This window comes from Aspergillus wentii, assembly GCF_001890725.1.
Source record: "Aspergillus wentii DTO 134E9 unplaced genomic scaffold ASPWEscaffold_1, whole genome shotgun sequence".
NCBI classification, from domain to species: Eukaryota; Fungi; Ascomycota; class Eurotiomycetes; order Eurotiales; family Aspergillaceae; genus Aspergillus; species Aspergillus wentii.
The window spans coordinates 106,059-123,991 of NW_024467832.1; the positions used below are offsets into that span (position 1 = coordinate 106,059).

The window sequence follows — 17,933 nt, forward strand, 5'->3', positions numbered from 1 at the left end:
TCTCAACAAGATATCAATAACATCTACTGCTCCACCGCAGTGTCTTCATGATGCACACTCTTCTCAAACAGCTCCGTCTTCTCCCCTCCCCCATCGCCCACCAAATCCAACAACCCAATATCCCGCTCAATCTGATGTCTCAACGCATCGTCTTCCGCAGCCATCCCCTGCGATCCGAAAATCTCGTCCATCTCTTCCAGCGTCCGGCCTTTGGTTTCGGGGACGACGGTGATCACGAAAATCACGCCCATGACGGTGAATAGGCCGAAGAAGATGAATGTGCCGTAGCTGCTGCGGCTGATGAAGGGGGAGGTGAAGAGGCCGACGGCGAAGTTGTTCAGCTGGCTGCATTAGTTTTGTGAGACGTTTTGGTTGGTATGGCTATGCTTACCCAGTTGCTGCTTCCGCCGATACTGACGCCCTTGGCACGCATGCTGAGAGGGAAGACTTCGGAGACCATGATCCATGCCACGGGGCCTATACAGTCAGTCAGTCTGAGAAAATAGTTCAGCAGGCATAGACAGCTCACCCCAGGAATACGCGAAATTGATAATAAAGATCCACACAAACACAACAGCCACCCATCCAGCCGCAGGATGGCTCGCAAACTGCCCGTCATATGCGCCAATAATACCCGCCACGATGAAATGGCACACGGCCATCCCGATACCGCCCGCGATGAGGATCTTCTTTCGTCCGATGTTGTCGACCCAGAGGACGGCGGGGATCGTGAAGACGAATTCAAAGATGCCGGCTACTCCGGTGGCGAGGAGGGAGGTGGTGTTGCCGCCTAGTTCGAGGCCTTTGAAGATTTGAGGGCTATTCTGTTAGTATGGATAGATGGATGGTTGTGTAGTTGGACTCACGCGTAGTAGTTGATTCTGCGATGGTTAGTATAGATCATATAAGAAGGCAAGGTGACTCACGCATTGATACCGTTAAACTGCTGGAAGAACATAGTCATGCACTGCATCCATTAGCATAATCCAACGTCTTATCCAGAATGCGTACCGCAATCACAGTCCTCTTGAACAACGACTTGTTCGTAATCAACGACATATAGTCCTTAACTCCAATCATAAAACGGCTCTTAAACGACCCATCCTGATACTCGGGATACTTCTTTTTGGCCGTCTCGACCTCAAACATCCGCAAGGCTTTAACTTCAAGGAACTCAATGCGCACGAGAAGATCGTCGGGCGAGGCATCGCGGAGTCGGGCGAGAGTCTGCAAACACTCCTCTTCCCGTCCTTGGTTCATCAGGTGTCGAGGTGACTGTGGCATAAACATGATCATGCCAACGGCGAGGATGATCGCAGGGAGAAGTTGGATGCACACAGGAATTTCCCATGCGGCAATGGACTGGCCGGCGCCAGTGCCTCCGATATAGTTTGTGCCGTAGCCGATCTGACGGTCAGACAATTATATCAATATATAGCGATGGAGACCTACCCAGAAGCTAACCATGATACCAAATGTAATGGCCAATTGCTGCACTGCCACCAGCGATCCACGAATTTCCGGCGGTGCCTATACTGTCAGCCATTCCATCTCTATCCACGTCATGGGCATAGACAGCGCATACCAATTCAGCATTATACAACGGCACGATCATACTCAAATTACCAACACCCATACCAGTCACAAACCGGCCAGCATAGACATATCCAGCATCCTTCGTACACGCCTGCACAATCACACCCACGGCGAAGATGACCGCCGCAACAACGACCGTCTTGCGACGACCGGCAGCATCGGCCAGGTATCCATTAATCAATGTTCCCAGCCACGCACCGAGTTCGAGAATCGACGTCAACATTCCTTGTTTGGTTCCGGTTTCTTCGGCATATCCGTGTGTCTGGGAGAATTAGCCGGGTACATGGGCAGAGGAAAGAAGGTGGATCCTACGGCTTCGATGAAAGAGGACATGGTGAGAATCTGCGCAAACATTCCCTGGTTGTCTGTGTTCATCAGCATTGTGTGTATCTATAGGATAAGAAAACATACATCCATAGACAAATCCTCCCAGCGATGCAAAAAGACCAATACCAAAGGTCTTCTTGCCGCTGATCAAACCACGCCATCCGACCTTATTGCCAGCCAACTCGGCTCGCTTGCCCGAGATGCCCTGGTCTGCTATACCACCAACCATGCTGTCGACTGTCAAAAAAGAGAATATTCAAATTGTCCAGTATAGCTGCCAAAAAGTAAGGGGGAAAAAAGAAAGCAGAGACTATTTAACCACTGCAACATCCCAGCCCAAATGAGGGGAAGACAAGAGACTACAGCAGCTGCTAAACTCCTCCTAACGAACAAAACGCCGGCCATGCATCCATCGTGTGCCTCATCCCTGATGCATTCGATGTCTATGATTGGGCTGCATTTATCCTGATATACCCCGGCGGCTCCACCCGTGCCTCCTTTTTCTCCGGCCATTTATCCCCGTGGGGGGGCTGAATGGCAGCATCCGGATCGTGGAGGGAACTTGCCATGGGATGACGCCGTCTTTGGCCGTATGCCGGTCCGAGTGAGACTGAAACTAATTAATCGAGTCTGTCTGCTGAGCGCCTGCTGATGCCGGCTTTTCCGGATGAACTAAGCTTTGTGGCACAAAGCGCTTCTTGGCTGAGGTAGTTGATGTTGGAATTATTTATTGTGTTGGGTATTTATTTATTAATTATTTATTGTGGTGGGAATTTATTATGGCTGCTCTAGTTATCTATTGATCGTGAAGATATGATCGTGTCAGTTCAACTAAAATCTGGGGATAATCTGGGGAATGGGAATAGAGGAATCTGGGGATTTTGTGGGCTGCCGTGGGGATCCGGACGGCACCACATTTAGCCGCCAGCGTCGCATTCTCCCGCCCGCGTGGCTCCATCAACCGGGCTTACGAGTATGTCAGTCAGACAGTCGACGTAATATCCATCTGCATTGCGTTATATAGCCAATCATATGTACAGGTCATTGCAAATCACTCCTCCAGTTTGACTTCTTCCATCTCCGACATCACCGTCGTTAGTTTCTGGTCTTCGATCGACTGATATTCGGACCACGGGGTGCACGTCAGGACCGTCGCTAGTCCGAGTCCGAGCGAGTTGAGATTGAGAAACACCTCCTGGCACCATTGATACTGCTCCGAATACCCATGGCCGTGAAAGAATTGTGCCGCCATCGCGACCGGGAACAGCAAATGGTTCCCCCCTAGCACGTTCATCTCGGGTCGCAAAAAGTATCCCACCCCCCGACAAATTTGGCCGGCATAATATCCGGCCTTCAAAATCGGGTCTTCCACCTGTTCCGATTCCAGCTTGGCTGGTTTGCCATGTCGGCTGTTCTCGTCTGACGCCGGCTGCACCGGTTGGCCAATGATCATCTGCAGTCCACTCAGGAGTGAGTGTAAGAGAACAAGCGCAACCCAGTAATACATGTGTACCTCTCCGATTTCCAACGATGCAAAATGTATAGCCTCCGGGAAAGGATTCCTCCTACCCGTGTAGGGTATCTGATTATTGGTTGCAGCCTCCGTATAAAGCACTTTGTTGGCGGACTGCAGCCGATCATACCACGAAAATGTTCGTTGCTTCAACTTGAGCAGGGATTTCAATATTCGATTACCAGCTTGCGCCTGGTTATGTGCTGACTGTAACGCACCAAGACGTTCCATAATGCCAGTACACTCCATAAGAATATCAAGGATTTCGTCAACAGGCTCCGGTTTCGCTGGAGTTAAAGAATGCCACATTGGACAGAACCTCATAGCGCAAGTCGCTTTTCCAACAGCATTGTATATCTACGCATAGTCAGTATTGTCGTGGAGATAAAGGACAAGACTCACGTTGGATAATTTCAAATGGCGATACAATTCAGTCGACTGTCGGCTCTCCTTCAACGACCCTCCATGCCGGGACAAGATTGCATTTGCCCCATGCATATGGACCATCCATCCCAGAAACCCAGAGGGACAGTTTATAATCTACCAGCCTTTAGAAACGCATCTCTAGTGACGCTGTAGCTAACTCACCTCATACAACTGAAACACCACGGTCGCATAGAGAAGCTCCTCGGCAGGAACTCGGCTCCGCTGAATCAATAACGACAGGATCTGGATAGCCTGATTATAGAGTCTAATTCCATGATGAACAAGCCGGTCATCTTGATGTGTCTTGCCGACAAAGACAGACGCCAAGGCGGAGATCGCCTTGTCTAGTAGCGCACTGTTCTTCCCACCCATAAACTGAGGCAATTCCTCGACCAGATACGGCGTCTGTCGATATCTGTAGACAACCTGGCCGGTGGGGTTAGGTGAGGAAGGCACATACGCATCGATAAACAGTGAGAACAGCTGTGAGCGGATTTCCGAGTTGATATTCACGGTCGGCAGGATCGTGTTGGTCTTTGCCCATTGGATGGCTTTCTGGTCATTGGCGAGGCCTGGGGTATCTGCAGACTGGTGGATGAATTTGCGTGCACGCTCGTACCCGCCACAGACGACTCCTCGTTTGATGCATCGCGCACACTGGGGTTGTTGAAGATCACACTGTCGCCCTCTGTCAGCCGGTTCCTGCGCCGAACGCGACCATCGAACATACCCTGACTTTCCTCTTCCGACAGGTGTTGCAGCCCCGGGATGTCCAGGGAATCCCACCCATAATAGATAGACTGGGGGGCTTGGTTCATCAGCCAGACTCTCCGATCAATGGAGATCATGTCACGGGCCAGAGATGGAAAGGATCGAGTCGTACAGCAATGAAAGGAGAGTGAAAGGACGAGGAAAAGAAGCGCATCAGGAGATCGACGATGCCCGTCAACAGGTGGTCCCTGCGGGCCAATCAGCGGCAGGATTCGCCACTCTTGGCTTTATATAGTGGGGTCTTTCCATTTTAGGACTACGCTAGTCCATTTCGGAAAGGCCACAAAATTGGACCGGCTGTCTGGACTATAGACAGGCTATATAATAGGGCATACAGCTATGAGTAGAGGTAAAGTTCATATTGTTTCTTGAAATATAGATAATGCGCTAGCTGAATAATTTTACAATCCATTAAATCATATATGGCAAAAGTATATCCGTCGTGGTCGTACTGCATGTAAGCGTTGATATATATTTCTACACCACTTTGTCCATAATCGGTGTCAGTTCTTGCATCTTAACCGGCTTGGTCAGAAACAGATCCATTCCAGATGAAAATGCCTCTTGCTGTGCGCATCCACTAGCCAGCCCTGTCAATGCGACAACCGTTGCTGGCTTCCACGTCGATCTTGCAGAATCATCAAGCTTGCTCTCATACGTCCTTTCGAACCCTCGGATTTGGCGAGTTGCTTCCAGTCCATCCATCACCGGCATTGATATATCTACTGTAGTTAGCAAGGATATCAAAATAAATGAGGAGTTGGAACAAACCCATCAATATCACCGAAAACCTGGTCGGGTCAGTTTCATACGCTTCCACAGCCTCCACGCCGTTTCGCGCGATTCCATAGTCGTAATTGCCTTTCCTCATATACGCAACTAATAGGTTGAGGTTTATTTCATTATCCTCAACCAACAGCACGGCTGATCGCTTATCTGGCGCTGCTTTGTTTTCAGTCAATCGGTATGGTATCGATGATGTAGTCGGGCATAATATATCGGTTCCGTACCCATCACCCTCCCGGGCGCGATCGTCTCTAACATCCACATCTGGTAGCTGATCCTCAAGAAAAGGCTGTTTACTTTGTAAACGTTCTGTTGTTGATCTTCGCGATATCGCTGGGGGAATGTTGGATGACTGCTGCACATCAAAGCCCGCACCAGATTCATCTATACCTTCACTCGACTGGAATATGGACCCTTTTCTCGACCTTCGGCCCTCTTGCTGCTTCATGCATATGTCCAGCGCCTTGGCCAGCTTCCGAGGTCCGCATGGTTGACTGATGAACTCAACAATCGCAGTGTCTCCGGCGGCTTTGGCGGCTAAGAACATATCATGTGCCGCATCGGGTGACTGGCAGATGGCAATGGCTGGGGATGGGAAACGCGCATTGCTCGACAGTAGCTGTAGCTCTTGGCTTTGGGACGGGGAAACATCCAGCTGGATCACAATGTAAAAGTTACACCGTACATTGCCAGTTTTCATGTTGTCGAAAAAATAGATATCCATCCCAAACCAATCCCGACACAGTCTCTCCAGCGAGGTACGCAGAGCGGTGTCTTGCTCTGACGCTCTAGATGTTCCTAGTCCCAAAACACCTATCAATTTCCCGCGCGCCTTTTTCTTCATGGATAGGAGGAGAGTTTCCGGTGCAGAGTCCTCCGACAGTACAGGGGAGCGGGAACGGCAAAGAGGAACCTCTATAGTCACTTCGGTACCCTTGTCAACTTGGGAGCTGACCTCAATATAACCTCCAAGAGAGAGGACCGCCTGACGGGCGATGCTCAGACCTAGCCCATTTCCTGGTGAAAGCGAATTTTCCTGCATAAAAGGAGTAAAAAGGGAGTTTTGTAGGAACTCCGCACTAATTCCCTGGCCGGTATCTTTAACTGACAAGACAATTGGACATTCGCCAGCTTTACGCCCTTGACTAGCGGAAGTATGACCATTGCCCCCGCCTTTCAAGGCAACAGCAGCAGATGGAGATGGCGCTAATCGAACATGGATGAAACCTGTCTTGGTGTACTTGAGCGCGTTTCCAAAGATGTTCATCAGGATGCGCCGCCAGGCACCGGCCTGCGTGTAGAAGTTCCATTTAACCGCTGGATCGACATCAAAAAAGACTTGCACCGCTCCAGATGGTGAAAAGGCAGTATCGGACATTCCCGATGCATCGGTTGATATGGATGAGCGACGGTTGGTAGACGGGGACTGTGATTGTGGACGGTTGTAAAAGCTAAATCCGGCAAAGACACTTTCGAGAACCTCTTCCAGAACCGCGTCGAGCTGTACATTAGAAGTCAGACTAACCATGTTACCACGCAGCCTTTTGTTAATCTTCGACTCGCTGACAATGGATGATATATGGGAACGTTGTGGATTTCGACTGTCCTGGCGTGACCGCCCCTTTCGGAACTTGTTGATTTGTGCAAAGTCGAGCAAGTGATTGATAGTATCCAAGAGCGTGAGGGCGCACGACTCGATGGTATGGACCATCCCTTGCTGTAGTGCATCAAGGGTAGTGTCGTTCAATAATTCGGAAGTGCCAAAGATTCCGTGAAGCGGACTTCGCAGCTCATGTGAAATGCTGCTGACTAGGTTCGACTTGGCCCTCTCCGCTATCTCAACATCCACACGATGGGCTTCAGCCATTGCTGAATCACCAAAGGCAGCAAGATAGGTCAGCTCATCTTCAGGAGAGAAGACGCGCTGTGGGGTATTTGTCCACACGAGACAGCTCGCGAACCATCGGCCGCGATGAGAATCCCATAGTGGCAGCAGAGCGATACTTCTAGCTTTAGGAAGAAGTTGGATCAGACCATCAGCGTCCCGTTGAAGAGAATTCCCCCGGGCTCTTCTGCGTTCTTTGGGTCGCTGTTTATTTCTTTCTGGTACACCGCTCCGGGATAGCTGACGTTGGAGGGCAAGTCGAGGAAGACCATCGCTGCTTTCATCAGAGGATATGCCTCCACCTTCATCAAAGTTGAAGATTTTACCATGAGGATAGCGGCGCATGAGAGTCTTGAGTAGTGATTCTGGCATTAACACAGTGCTATCATCTTTCGGCGCATCGTCGATGCTGGAAACTGTAGAGGTTGAATACCCCAGAACACCACAAATGGCTGCGCTATCTGTTTGGCTGTCTTTTCCGGCCCATGTTGTTGATTTCAAAGATGGCCTTCGATGGGCGACACCTTTGTCGTCTGACGAATCCGTGTCCGAAAGACTGCTGTCAGCCTCTGGTCCTTTCTCACTAACCAAACCACCGTAAGATCCAAAGCTAGCATCAACAAAAGCGACGCCCTCGACCTCGATTGACTCCCGAACGAGATTCGCAGCACGGGAGAAAACCTCTTTGATCTGAGTAGCGAGAGCGTCGTTCTGGATACTGTCCGTTGATGCCTGGCTTCTTACGGAGGTAGCCCTGTCTGAGGTAGATTCTTGTTTCGGACCATTTTTCACGTGCCCATTCGACTCATCCTTGCTCAAAGATCCAGGTTCAGTTGGCTGTAAAGGACTGATAGACGGTCGTGAGGTAGCATCATGGCCTCCTCCCACGGGGCTTGGAGTATCCGATAGGCTTTGTTCCTCCTGTTGTCGCACATGCGGCTGACCCTCGGAAGCCTCAACCAGGCCTTCTGCGACAATAGATGGCTTACGATCTCGTAGCCACGAGCTACGGAGAGTCGATTTGCCTTCAACAAAGCTCCCCAGACCCACGATCATCCTCTCCGCCCGACGGTGTTGGACGCTGACTCTGGCCATGTCCAGATGTTTCATTACCGTGGCCGCCATGTCGCCCATAAAGCGCAGCTCTGAGGGTTCCAGCCTCAAACGGGGTTGGTCATCAAGGATGCAGTACGACCCAATCGTGATCCCTAAAGGGCTAACGATGGGGACGCCTGCATAAAATCGCACATAGGGGTACTTGCGGACCATGCTACCCTTACTGAAGCGCTCATCTTCTCTGAGATCAGGCACAACAAATGCCACACCGTCCACCACTTTGTCATCGGCAGATAGCCCGGCCTGAGGTAAACCCGCAACGTGCTTGCAAAAGCCGGTCTCCTTGGGAATAACACAACAGCCCACCCACAGCGCATCCGATCCTTCGTGCACAGTGTCGTCCTGCAGACTCAGCGTCCGGGTCGCTTCAGCAAGGATGTGTTGGTGGGTTTGGTCGAAGAGGGATATCATGGCCCGCTGCGCATTCAGTCGCAGAGCGCCAAGTTGAGCGAAGGCTGTCAACGCGGTATCAGACGAGGATCGAGCGGTAGAGGCATCCTGACCGTCATGTCCCGTAGGAGGAGAATTGAATTGGATATATCTAAGGGAAGGCTGCGTCAGTTCTATTCAACCCCGCCTGAGGTCGCATCACCCACTTGTAAAATTCCCGCTCCTGTCGAAGCTTGGATGAACGTTGCTGCGCCGGTGGCGGCGAGAAAGAAGCCATCGGGGCCGACTTATCCCTGAGTGCGATTCGGATGAATAAAGTAGCAATATAAGTAAGTTGGAACAAAAGGCATCATCAAATGCCCCAGTAGAGTTGGCAGTTACCGAAAAAAAAAAGGCAGGACAAGAAGTGACGATGGAGGAGACAGTCTGGTTGCAGGGAATCTGAAGCAGACCCACTATTCAGTCTGGCCAATGGGGGCTGTTGGATGGGGTGATCCTTGTGTGGGGAAATGTAAATCAGGATTCCAGCCAATGGGACTGCTTTAGAATGTGGAGAATGCGCATTGATGACTCCTACTGGTCCAAATCCATTAAGCTACAACGCTAACGGCATTAGATAGAGAACATGTGATCAGACAGTCACATGGTCTCCAACACTCTCCAACTCCTCGACAACGTCAACCAACTCTGCCACGATCTTCTCCATCATCTCATCGATTGCAGATGAGCGTACAACGATTCGGAGCACATCAATGTTCTGACCGTTCTTTCCCCGTCCATTCAACTCATAATCTACAGCGATCAGCAGGTGTGAGTGGACAGAGCACAGACTTACGTGGAATTCAAACTTCCTATCATGCATCTTGTCACTCACGTGGGATAAACTGGCCCAGTGACATCTTTGTTTAAAGGCATCGGAGAAAGTAAACACCTCTACAGGTAGCCCTGATTCAAACGAGTCGCAGTGGTGATGACAAGGGATTCGAATGTTCTTCCCTGGCTCCGATTGCTGCAGGGCACTCAAAAGAGGTTGGCCGGACACATACCTATGGATATCGCTTATGCAACGATAGTATCCGGTGTCTTCAAGGCGAAAGCTCAGCTCCCGAGCTGTAGACAGCAACGTATATATGGCCTTCTGGTATCCGTCTCTTCCCAGCCGACGGAGATGATAGTACTGAACAGCCACGGGAGCATTCGGTCGCGAGAAGCTGAGGGTAAATGCCAGCTGCGTCCAACGAAGGTAGTCTGGCTCAAGAATAAGGCTCTCTGGCACAAAGGAACGATCCCGCCAGACCACCCATCCGACGGCGCATGTGGCCAGTCCGAATTTATGACCGGCGTCGTTGATAGACCGTACTCGTGGCAAATTAAAATCCCTGCAATCACCAGACATGAATAATTCAGCCTGCCGTGTTGACATCCTACCAGTCGACAGTATTCCCGTGCGTAAACGGGGCTACAAATCCCCTGCTGGCTGCGTCGACATGAATCGGGATATTGTATCCAGTGCGAGCTTCATATCCATCCAGACAGGCTGCCACCTTCACTGGGTCATAATGGCCGGTGTAGATACTCCCAAGTTTTAGGAATACGCCAGCTGAAAAATGTTAACATTCTTGTCCGTTTGACTTAGTTCAAGGCTCGTGCTGGTTTTGTCATCCAGATAATCCTCCATTTTGGTTGCATCAAATTTAAACCCACTATCCTCATTCACTGGAATCACTCTCACCTCGATGTCAAAGTATAGATCCGCGAGCATCGAAACACAGTCTTGATGGAAGCTATCCCCTGTCAGCGGTGATTGATCTGTGTACCCTGGCCCTCATACTTGGCAATTGACGTATATTCTCCAACACAAGCGTGATGTTTGTCTGAGTTGAGTGCCATAAGTCGAGTGGCTGCGCTGTCCTGGCTTGTTGTCACGAAGCTAGATCTTCAGGCTGTGCACCTGAACCCAATATCAAATTCTTACCTCCCCAGGTTATTGGCTGGGCTAATATCCTGCGCCGTTGCCTTTTGCATCATCTCCTCCATCGCATCTGCATGTGTCCCCGTTATTGAAAATGACATATTTGGCGTTCTTCCAAGGTTTAGCTTTGCCTGTCTATACCGGATCATTAGCTCATTATATATATATGTCCAATCCGGAACCAGCAAGGGCGTAATTCTATCAACGGTGTGTCTCACTACATGTATTCGCCATCAGAGGAAGAAAAACATTCAATGCCATGTAGTATTACCAAAGAAGCGACTTCATCCCCTTCAAGGTAGGTTTACCGAATGATTGTAGCTATACAATAGAGGTGAGGTGATACAACATGTATTGTGTTTGCGATAATCCCTGGCATACGGAGCACGAGTAGCTTTTTCTGGCACTCCATTCCTGCCAGTTTGATGGAACTATCCCATCTTGCCATGTTGTCCATGGTGTCACAAGGCGTAAATCAGTCACTCAGTGACTCGGCTAAGATGGCTAACAGCCCATTATATACTAACTAATTACGCTTGTTCCTTTTCTTCATCATTCCTCTGCCGATCTGCAAGCAGGCATAAGCTCCGTACATGTCTTGATAAATCGTCAATAATGACAAATAAAGACCTGATTCGGCTGTCATAATGCACCTGTCATTGGTTTTGCTGTTTTGGAATTTCTGTGCAACCACCAAGGAAGTAACACCACCATTCACAATATATCTTCCAAAGCACGTGGAAGCAGGCAGTTACGTCAAGTGTTTCTCAACTAGGTAGGTCCATATTTCATCTGCAAGGAGTATACTGATGATGCGTTATCTCAGCTCTCTTTTAGACTTTAACTCAACAATCGATTGATCAATCACATCAAGGTTCATCAAAGGATTCTGTAGGGTTTGCACTAATGCGGTGTCATTTCCATTTTTGGAGTATGACAGTCAATCTTATTCAAGTGCCTGTGAGCGGAGCTTCCGAGTTATTCGTATGCAGAGTAGCTAAGGCATCGTTTTCAGGTATATTCAGGGAAGTATAGACTATGAACCTAATATAAATACTAAGGTAGAGAATTCTTTCTGCTCAGTATGACCATCATGGAAAACATTCAATGATTCTGCAAACAATCAACATTCGAAATGGGTATTCGAAGATTCCTGTAACTCCCACAGCCTGCGCTGCTTCCTCGGCCTAAATCTCCTGATAAACCAGACATCCTGTCTCGTTGTTCCCCAGGACGCATCGCTGGCCACCCGTTTAGAAAGGAAGCCTTCCTCGTTTCTGCCTTTTCATTGTTGGTTCATCAGTACTATGACCAGTCTGATGTCTCTTTTCTTTCAGTCCAGAGTGGAAATGTCAGCTCTGGTTCTCCGGCTCCGGTGGTGGAACGGTGTCGTGTTACAATTGACACAGATGCCACGTTGGATGATTTGACGTCTTCGATTGCCATGACAGACCCGACGTGTGATAACCAAGAGGCAACGACACCGAAACCTGCCATATATATAACCGACGCCAATTTTGCAGTTGAAGATGATTGGGTAGCCGGTCTGTTCCATGAACTTGATGGTGTATGTTGGCTGAACACTTGATTATCTGGCTGTTCCTAATTCTCTCAGATTGATGTACCGCTGGTAGTATCTACATCACCCGATAAGTTGATCACCCGCACCTATGTCAACGATAATAATAAGCCGACGTTCAGCTCTCATGCTTTTGTGGAGAGCTATAGACGAGTATTAGTGGATGTTCTATTCCAATCCTCGGCTCGGATTGGAGATATCCACGCCCTTAGCACTTTCGACGGATTGAGACTCATGGCATGGAATGAACGCATTGGCACCGAGGGATCATCCACTATACACGGCTTGAATCAATTGCAATTATCGGAGAAGACCATCGGATATCGCGATTTCTTCCACAGATGAAAGCATCACCTATCGTGATCTAGGTCAGCGCTCTGCCGCAGTATCATGCTATCTCAAGAGCATTGGAGTGCGGAAAGGAGACAGTGTGGGAATCTGTTTGACCAAGTCGCCATGGGCCATCGTTTCCATTATGGGTATCCTAAGGGCTGGGGCAGCCTATGTCCCCATTGACCCTGCGACGCCGTCTGAGCGAATTTCTTATATTGCTCAGAAGGCGCAGATGAAGTCTCTGGTTACTGAGGAGAGTATTGTCAAACGATTGAACCTAACGATCTTGGACCTCAGATAGTCACCACGGCGTTATACCAAGATCTGAAGACCCCAGAACTGTGGGAGAAGGAGACTGAGACAGACTCGTCAAGCCAAGCATATATCATAGCACAGGGATGCCCAAGGGAGTCGTTCATGAACACAGTTGTGTCGCAGGGTCTGTGCTTGAATCTATCAAATCATTTGATTTGAATGACAAGACGCGTTTTCTCCATTTTGCATCGGCTTCATTCGACGCAAGTATTCTAGAGATATTTGCACTGCTTACCACAGGGGGTATTTTATGCATACCATCGGAAGACGAGCGACTTCAAAAATTGGAGTCCACAATGGGCCGGCTTAAGGTCACAGATGCCAGCCTGACACCTGTGGTTGTCAGTCAAATCTACCCACGCAATGTACCGACTTTGAAAAGCCTCAGCATAGGGGGTGATGCACCCACAAAGGAAATACTCTCGAGATGGTCTAGCCAGGTCCGACTTAACAACGTATACGGGACCACAGAGACAGGCGTCTGGGACACGGTCAGGTCTTATATGAGCCCACATGACCATCCCAAACATATCGGAAAAGGTATCGGAGTCACCTGCTGGATTGTCGATCCGTCCAATGTGCAGAAACTAAGGCCCGTCGGGCTCAAAGGCGAATTGCTCATTCAATGCCCTTACCTGGGACAGGGCTATCTGAACTAGCCATCCCGTGAAGCTGAAAGCTTTATACAACCCCCGGAATGGGCAGTATGCTTTCCCTGGGCAACCTCATATCGAATGTACAAAACCGGAGATCTAGCACGACATGACCAGAACGGCGATATCATATTCTTTTGGAGAAAGAGTGAGTTTGTCAAGATCCGCGGGTTGCGCGTGGAACTGGGTGAAATAGAGACCAGAATCAACTCGTTGCTGAATGGTGGGCGATCAGCTGTTCTGGTTAGGGATAAAGATGGCGACCCGGAAGTCGTGGCCTTTGTGGAAAAAGGGCACGGGCACGAAATGTCATCCACCAACTGGATTCGCAGAAGGCTGAGAAACTTTCTCCCCTCTTACATGGTTCCATCTATATTCATCCCCATCGATACAATGCCATTAACCAGTTCTAAGAAGATTGACCGCCAGTCCTTACGAGTTAGTTTGGGTCGCCTTGCTTCGAGAATCTCATGAAGCTCCGAAGTGGAGAAGGCTCAAACCCAGATTGGCAGGAGATCCCTGCCGATAGGATCATCGCCATTGAGATCAGCCATTTGGTTGTTGATATCTTGGAAGCTAAACGGACGTCATCCATGGAGTTTCTGCGCGAGCCAGACTTCCCACTAGTCAATGCCGGTTTCAATTCAGTCCACATCTCGTTTCTGGCGGCGTCAATCCGCAAGAAGTACGGAAAGAATATCACTATTACCGATTTGCACCGACCAGGAACAACGGTGTGTGGTATTGAGGAAATGATTGCGGGAACAAAGGCCGGGGAAGTCACAAAAGGAAGCTCTAGAAACCTTCTCGAAGATCTCGGGGCAATAAAGAAGAGGCTCCCCTTTTCAACCGAGACTCCGCCCTTTCAATTTGCCTCAAAAACGATCCTCCTCACCTCCATAACCGGATTCCTGGGAAGGCAAATGTTACGATTTCTATTGCAACATCCCAGCGTCAACCGAATTATAGGTTTGGTCAGAGCCAAAGATCTTGACCAGGCTCGTGAGAAAATCAAACAGCAAGCCTTGATCGGACAGTGGTGGCGTGATGAGTATCAATCTCGCATTGAAATCTGGCTAGGCGATTTGAGCAAGCCTCGATTGGGTTTGCACCAGAACAATTGGGCTGCGTTGGCTGGAAAAGACGACCAAACACAGATCGATGGGATCATTCACAACGGAGCCAAGGTAAACTGGTTGGAAGCTATGATACCCTCGAGGCAACGAATGCTAACAGCACTGCTGATATTCTCTCTGCGATTGCAAATATGAAAGTGCAATGTCCACTCAATTATGTATCGGGAGGATATCTATCCTTCACCAACGAAACCCAACACCAAATTGCTCGAAACCTTGCAAGAGCTAGCGGGTACGACCAAACCAAATTCATGTCCGAGTTGATAGTTGGCGAATACAACTCGTACCTTCAGAACCATGCCTCTCGTTTCCCTCGTGCTATCACAACGAAACCGGGGTTCATTGTTGGGACAAAGGATGAAGGGGTGGTCTATACGGACGACTTCCTGTGGAGATTGGCCTTTAGCATCCTAAAACTTGGTGCCATCAGCCAGGACCTTGTTGAGTCACATATTCCCGTAGCAGGTGTGGACCACGTAGCCTCAAACACGATCGAGAATCTCTTCACAGCACCCGGGAGTACGCGGATCCAACTCTTGGATGGTGTGAGCATGGCGACCTTTTGCGATATACTGCACAGTCAAACTGGTATCCCCATCAAGACGATGCACCATGGCCCGTGGATGAAGATCCTTCAGACAGATGTCGAGCAGGCCGAGTACGACCATTCATTTCTCCCTTTAATGGAGTGGTTCCGGGCAAACGCGCATGATCTCATGGGCAATCCATCCAATGATTACAATCAGCATTTCGATGAAGACATAAAGGCTGCCTTGGTTAAGAGCACGGGATACATGATGAATATTGGCTTCTTGCCTTCTGTCTGCGGATGGACACAAAAGAAAGATGTAGCACTCTTCAGTCGGCCTGGATGATTGTATGCAGCAGATATCATTTACTGTGGCTAGAATTCAGAAATATTCATTCTGCATTTCGCGTACTTTCCTGGTTAGGGAATAGCCCTGCATGTTTCGTCTCTTCGCCCTGCAGAGAACGCCGAATGGGGGTCTAGTCTTCGCAGATCGGTCGAAATGGAAATCTATACAAATGAGACGACTATTCTGGATAGAGAAATAGTCTAGATTGGATGCTCTCTGCCGTTTCCTAACCCGAAAAATGAATCTGTTTGATCTATGTATCTATAAAAGGGCGTTTGGGCTTAGTCAACCCCACAAAGATCGTTGCTGGCAATTTCAAATAGCCTGAATTCGTGGCGTTCTTTCATTCGTCATAGGTGTTCAAATGACAACTAGGCATTGAGAACAGGGACGTTACGAGTCAGATAACCCCGCCATTGTGGCAATGTTCGCTTCCACGGTGTATTCGTCACTCTCTGTACATCCTCAATCGCACTAGCATACTTGACTAGGGATGGTTCTGCAAAAGCCGTTTGGAAGATCGCAAGTCCATATGGCATGCCAGAAACTTTATTAACCCCTGCTGGGATTGTGACGACTGGATATCCTGCCTGCGCGGGGATCTGGACACTCTGTGCAACATCCGGAGGTACCAGCAGACCATCTAATTGTCGGTTCCCGTACTTGAGAGCGGCATCGATTCCTTCTTCGCGGGTGGTGCGGTGGCAGAACGAGAGTGCCTGCCAGTATGTTACATTCTGGATCCCTTTCGAAGCCAAAGAAGCTTCAAGGCCATCTTGACCGGAGCCAAAAGCTGGGTGAATACCCGGATAGCCGCCCTCAGAGCCGTAATTATCAGTATTATACTGGACCAGGTCCTCAAGTGAGCGGATAGTCGTGTTTTCGAGCTCTGCTAGATATGCTTTGATGTTATTATAAAAGTCGACTTTGATATAAGTGTACTCAGACTCGTTGGAATATCCTCGTGTGGTTCCATAATCCCAATCCCAGCCATCAGGTGACACTATAGTTTCATAATGTGGGAGCTCGGTGCCATTAATAACGGTAGCACCAGCCTCCTTGATCAATTCGATAAGTTCAACGAGTTGGGAAATTTGGTCGGGATCGCCGAATTGCCAAAATGATTTCCATGGTAGACCAAAAACAGCGCCATGGAGAGCGGAGCGGTTACTCAGGAACTGCGCATATCCACCACTTGGGGTCTTTCCCGTCTGCGCCAATGTATAGTTATCGCGGGGATCAACGCCATAAATTGCATCGATTGCATAGACTGCATCGCGCACGGTTTTTCCAAACGCACCGACAGAATCTTGGTGAAGCGACTCGGGGATCACACCGCCACGAGATGTGAGCCCGACCGTGGGCTTGAAGCCAACCACAGCATTCCGCTGTGCAGCATTGATCACTATCTTGTCAGAATCGCACACAATGAAGATGAACAGCTATACATACCACTGCCGTCTGTTTCAGTTCCGAGAGCAAAGGGAATGAGGTTCGCTCCAACCCCCACACCGGACCCCGAACTACTTCCCCCTGGGTTTACAGTGAGGTTATACGCACTGCGACACTGCCCACCACGACCCGAATATCCTTCAGAGTAGTTGTTCGATCGCATATCAGCCCATTCGCTCAGCGCTGCCTTCCCCAGCAATAGTGCTCCCGCTTTACGTAACCGATCCACGACAAAGGCATCGCGAGGGACAATGGAGCCTACCAAGGCCCAGCTGCCGGCAGTGGTTTCCATACGGTCCTTGGTGGCGATGTTGTCCTTGACGATGAACGGGATACCATGCAGATGCCCGCGAACCTTTCCCTGGGCACGCTCTTCATCAAGAGTTTTTGCGATGGCAAACGCGTCGGGGTTGTGTTGGAGGATAGCACTGCGGGGTTAGCAGGGGGATGGAGAAGTTGACGGTTAACATACTTGAGATAACCACTGGTCTGGAAGATGCGTTCCAAATAGCAATGCAGCAGATCGACACTTGTCAAGACACCGTGGGTCAAATAAATCTGAATCTGGTCGATGTCGGCCTCCTCCAGCTGAACCCCACGACACGGGCGCATGGGGAAAAGAGACGCGCCGCTGTTGGTGATGAAGGGAAAATCATATTCAGACGCAACGATGGTCTGATCGATATCTGTAGCGGTCGCCAGCCTCAGCCCTAAACTGCTGATTAGCAGGGGTACAAGCCACATTGTTGAAGCTGCTAGAAGAAGGGATGGAGTCGAGCTACAGCCCAGGGGGGGGGGGTTTGTC

General features: G+C 49.5%; 7 protein-coding genes across 7 annotated transcripts; 2 read left to right on the forward strand and 5 right to left on the reverse strand.

Annotated features, from left to right (window-relative positions):
- Nucleotides 1-3: 3 nt before the first annotated feature.
- On the reverse strand, nucleotides 4-2,393 carry ASPWEDRAFT_33367 (putative MFS monosaccharide transporter). The gene is made up of 10 exons (XM_040833770.1): nucleotides 2,008-2,393; nucleotides 1,909-1,961; nucleotides 1,586-1,858; nucleotides 1,453-1,530; nucleotides 1,012-1,407; nucleotides 927-967; nucleotides 867-881; nucleotides 530-819; nucleotides 392-477; nucleotides 4-341 (listed from the first exon to the last, which is right to left on the reverse strand). The coding sequence occupies exons 1-10, from the start codon at nucleotides 2,150-2,152 to the stop codon at nucleotides 24-26; spliced, it is 1,695 nt and encodes a 564-aa protein (XP_040693707.1). The 5' UTR covers nucleotides 2,153-2,393; the 3' UTR covers nucleotides 4-23.
- A 508-nt stretch (nucleotides 2,394-2,901) lies between these two features.
- On the reverse strand, nucleotides 2,902-4,756 carry ASPWEDRAFT_33368 (Zn(II)2Cys6 transcription factor). The gene is made up of 4 exons (XM_040833771.1): nucleotides 4,593-4,756; nucleotides 4,025-4,540; nucleotides 3,839-3,976; nucleotides 2,902-3,793 (listed from the first exon to the last, which is right to left on the reverse strand). Exons 1-4 carry the CDS (start codon nucleotides 4,650-4,652, stop codon nucleotides 2,975-2,977), a joined length of 1,533 nt encoding a protein of 510 aa, XP_040693708.1. The 5' UTR covers nucleotides 4,653-4,756; the 3' UTR covers nucleotides 2,902-2,974.
- A 220-nt stretch (nucleotides 4,757-4,976) lies between these two features.
- ASPWEDRAFT_33369 (uncharacterized protein) lies at nucleotides 4,977-9,204 on the reverse strand. The gene is made up of 3 exons (XM_040833772.1): nucleotides 9,017-9,204; nucleotides 5,405-8,961; nucleotides 4,977-5,355 (listed from the first exon to the last, which is right to left on the reverse strand). Exons 1-3 carry the CDS (start codon nucleotides 9,085-9,087, stop codon nucleotides 5,111-5,113), a joined length of 3,873 nt encoding a protein of 1,290 aa, XP_040693709.1. The 5' UTR covers nucleotides 9,088-9,204; the 3' UTR covers nucleotides 4,977-5,110.
- A 237-nt stretch (nucleotides 9,205-9,441) lies between these two features.
- ASPWEDRAFT_166120 (uncharacterized protein) lies at nucleotides 9,442-10,883 on the reverse strand (the record flags this gene model as incomplete). Its single annotated transcript, XM_040829939.1, has 5 exons — nucleotides 9,442-10,189; nucleotides 10,239-10,410; nucleotides 10,515-10,594; nucleotides 10,642-10,740; nucleotides 10,786-10,883. The coding sequence occupies 5 exons, from the start codon at nucleotides 10,881-10,883 to the stop codon at nucleotides 9,442-9,444; spliced, it is 1,197 nt and encodes a 398-aa protein (XP_040693710.1).
- A 2,422-nt stretch (nucleotides 10,884-13,305) lies between these two features.
- Nucleotides 13,306-13,668, forward strand: ASPWEDRAFT_166122 (uncharacterized protein; the record flags this gene model as incomplete). The annotated part of the gene is made up of 1 exon (XM_040829940.1): nucleotides 13,306-13,668. The coding sequence occupies one exon, from the start codon at nucleotides 13,306-13,308 to the stop codon at nucleotides 13,666-13,668; it is 363 nt and encodes a 120-aa protein (XP_040693711.1).
- A 75-nt stretch (nucleotides 13,669-13,743) lies between these two features.
- On the forward strand, nucleotides 13,744-15,673 carry ASPWEDRAFT_166123 (uncharacterized protein; the record flags this gene model as incomplete). Its single annotated transcript, XM_040829941.1, has 3 exons — nucleotides 13,744-14,100; nucleotides 14,175-14,766; nucleotides 14,820-15,673. The coding sequence occupies 3 exons, from the start codon at nucleotides 13,744-13,746 to the stop codon at nucleotides 15,671-15,673; spliced, it is 1,803 nt and encodes a 600-aa protein (XP_040693712.1).
- A 374-nt stretch (nucleotides 15,674-16,047) lies between these two features.
- On the reverse strand, nucleotides 16,048-17,872 carry ASPWEDRAFT_22247 (amidase family protein; the record flags this gene model as incomplete). Its single annotated transcript, XM_040832311.1, has 3 exons — nucleotides 16,048-17,081; nucleotides 17,129-17,556; nucleotides 17,601-17,872. The coding sequence occupies 3 exons, from the start codon at nucleotides 17,870-17,872 to the stop codon at nucleotides 16,048-16,050; spliced, it is 1,734 nt and encodes a 577-aa protein (XP_040693713.1).
- Between the last annotated feature and the right edge of the window lie 61 nt (nucleotides 17,873-17,933).

What these genes read in the sequence shown, in the direction of transcription:
- ASPWEDRAFT_33369 (XM_040833772.1), bottom strand. Translation starts at nt 9,087, where the DNA reads ATGGCTTCTTTCTCGCCGCCACCGGCGCAGCAACGTTCATCCAAGCTT. An exon ending in CAGGAGCGGGAATTTTACAA is followed by an intron (nt 8,962 to 9,016) that starts GTGGGTGATGCG and finishes GCCTTCCCTTAG; the next exon opens with ATATATCCAATTCAATTCTC. An exon ending in GTTTTCGGTGATATTGATGG is followed by an intron (nt 5,356 to 5,404) that starts GTTTGTTCCAAC and finishes TAACTACAGTAG; the next exon opens with ATATATCAATGCCGGTGATG.
- ASPWEDRAFT_33368 (XM_040833771.1), bottom strand. Translation starts at nt 4,652, where the DNA reads ATGGGTGGGATTCCCTGGACATCCCGGGGCTGCAACACCTGTCGGAAG. An exon ending in TGGTGTTTCAGTTGTATGAG is followed by an intron (nt 3,977 to 4,024) that starts GTGAGTTAGCTA and finishes AAAGGCTGGTAG; the next exon opens with ATTATAAACTGTCCCTCTGG. An exon ending in GCCATTTGAAATTATCCAAC is followed by an intron (nt 3,794 to 3,838) that starts GTGAGTCTTGTC and finishes GACTATGCGTAG; the next exon opens with ATATACAATGCTGTTGGAAA.
- ASPWEDRAFT_33367 (XM_040833770.1), bottom strand. Translation starts at nt 2,152, where the DNA reads ATGGTTGGTGGTATAGCAGACCAGGGCATCTCGGGCAAGCGAGCCGAG. An exon ending in GTATCATGGTTAGCTTCTGG is followed by an intron (nt 1,408 to 1,452) that starts GTAGGTCTCCAT and finishes TCTGACCGTCAG; the next exon opens with ATCGGCTACGGCACAAACTA. An exon ending in TCGGCGGAAGCAGCAACTGG is followed by an intron (nt 342 to 391) that starts GTAAGCATAGCC and finishes TAATGCAGCCAG; the next exon opens with CTGAACAACTTCGCCGTCGG.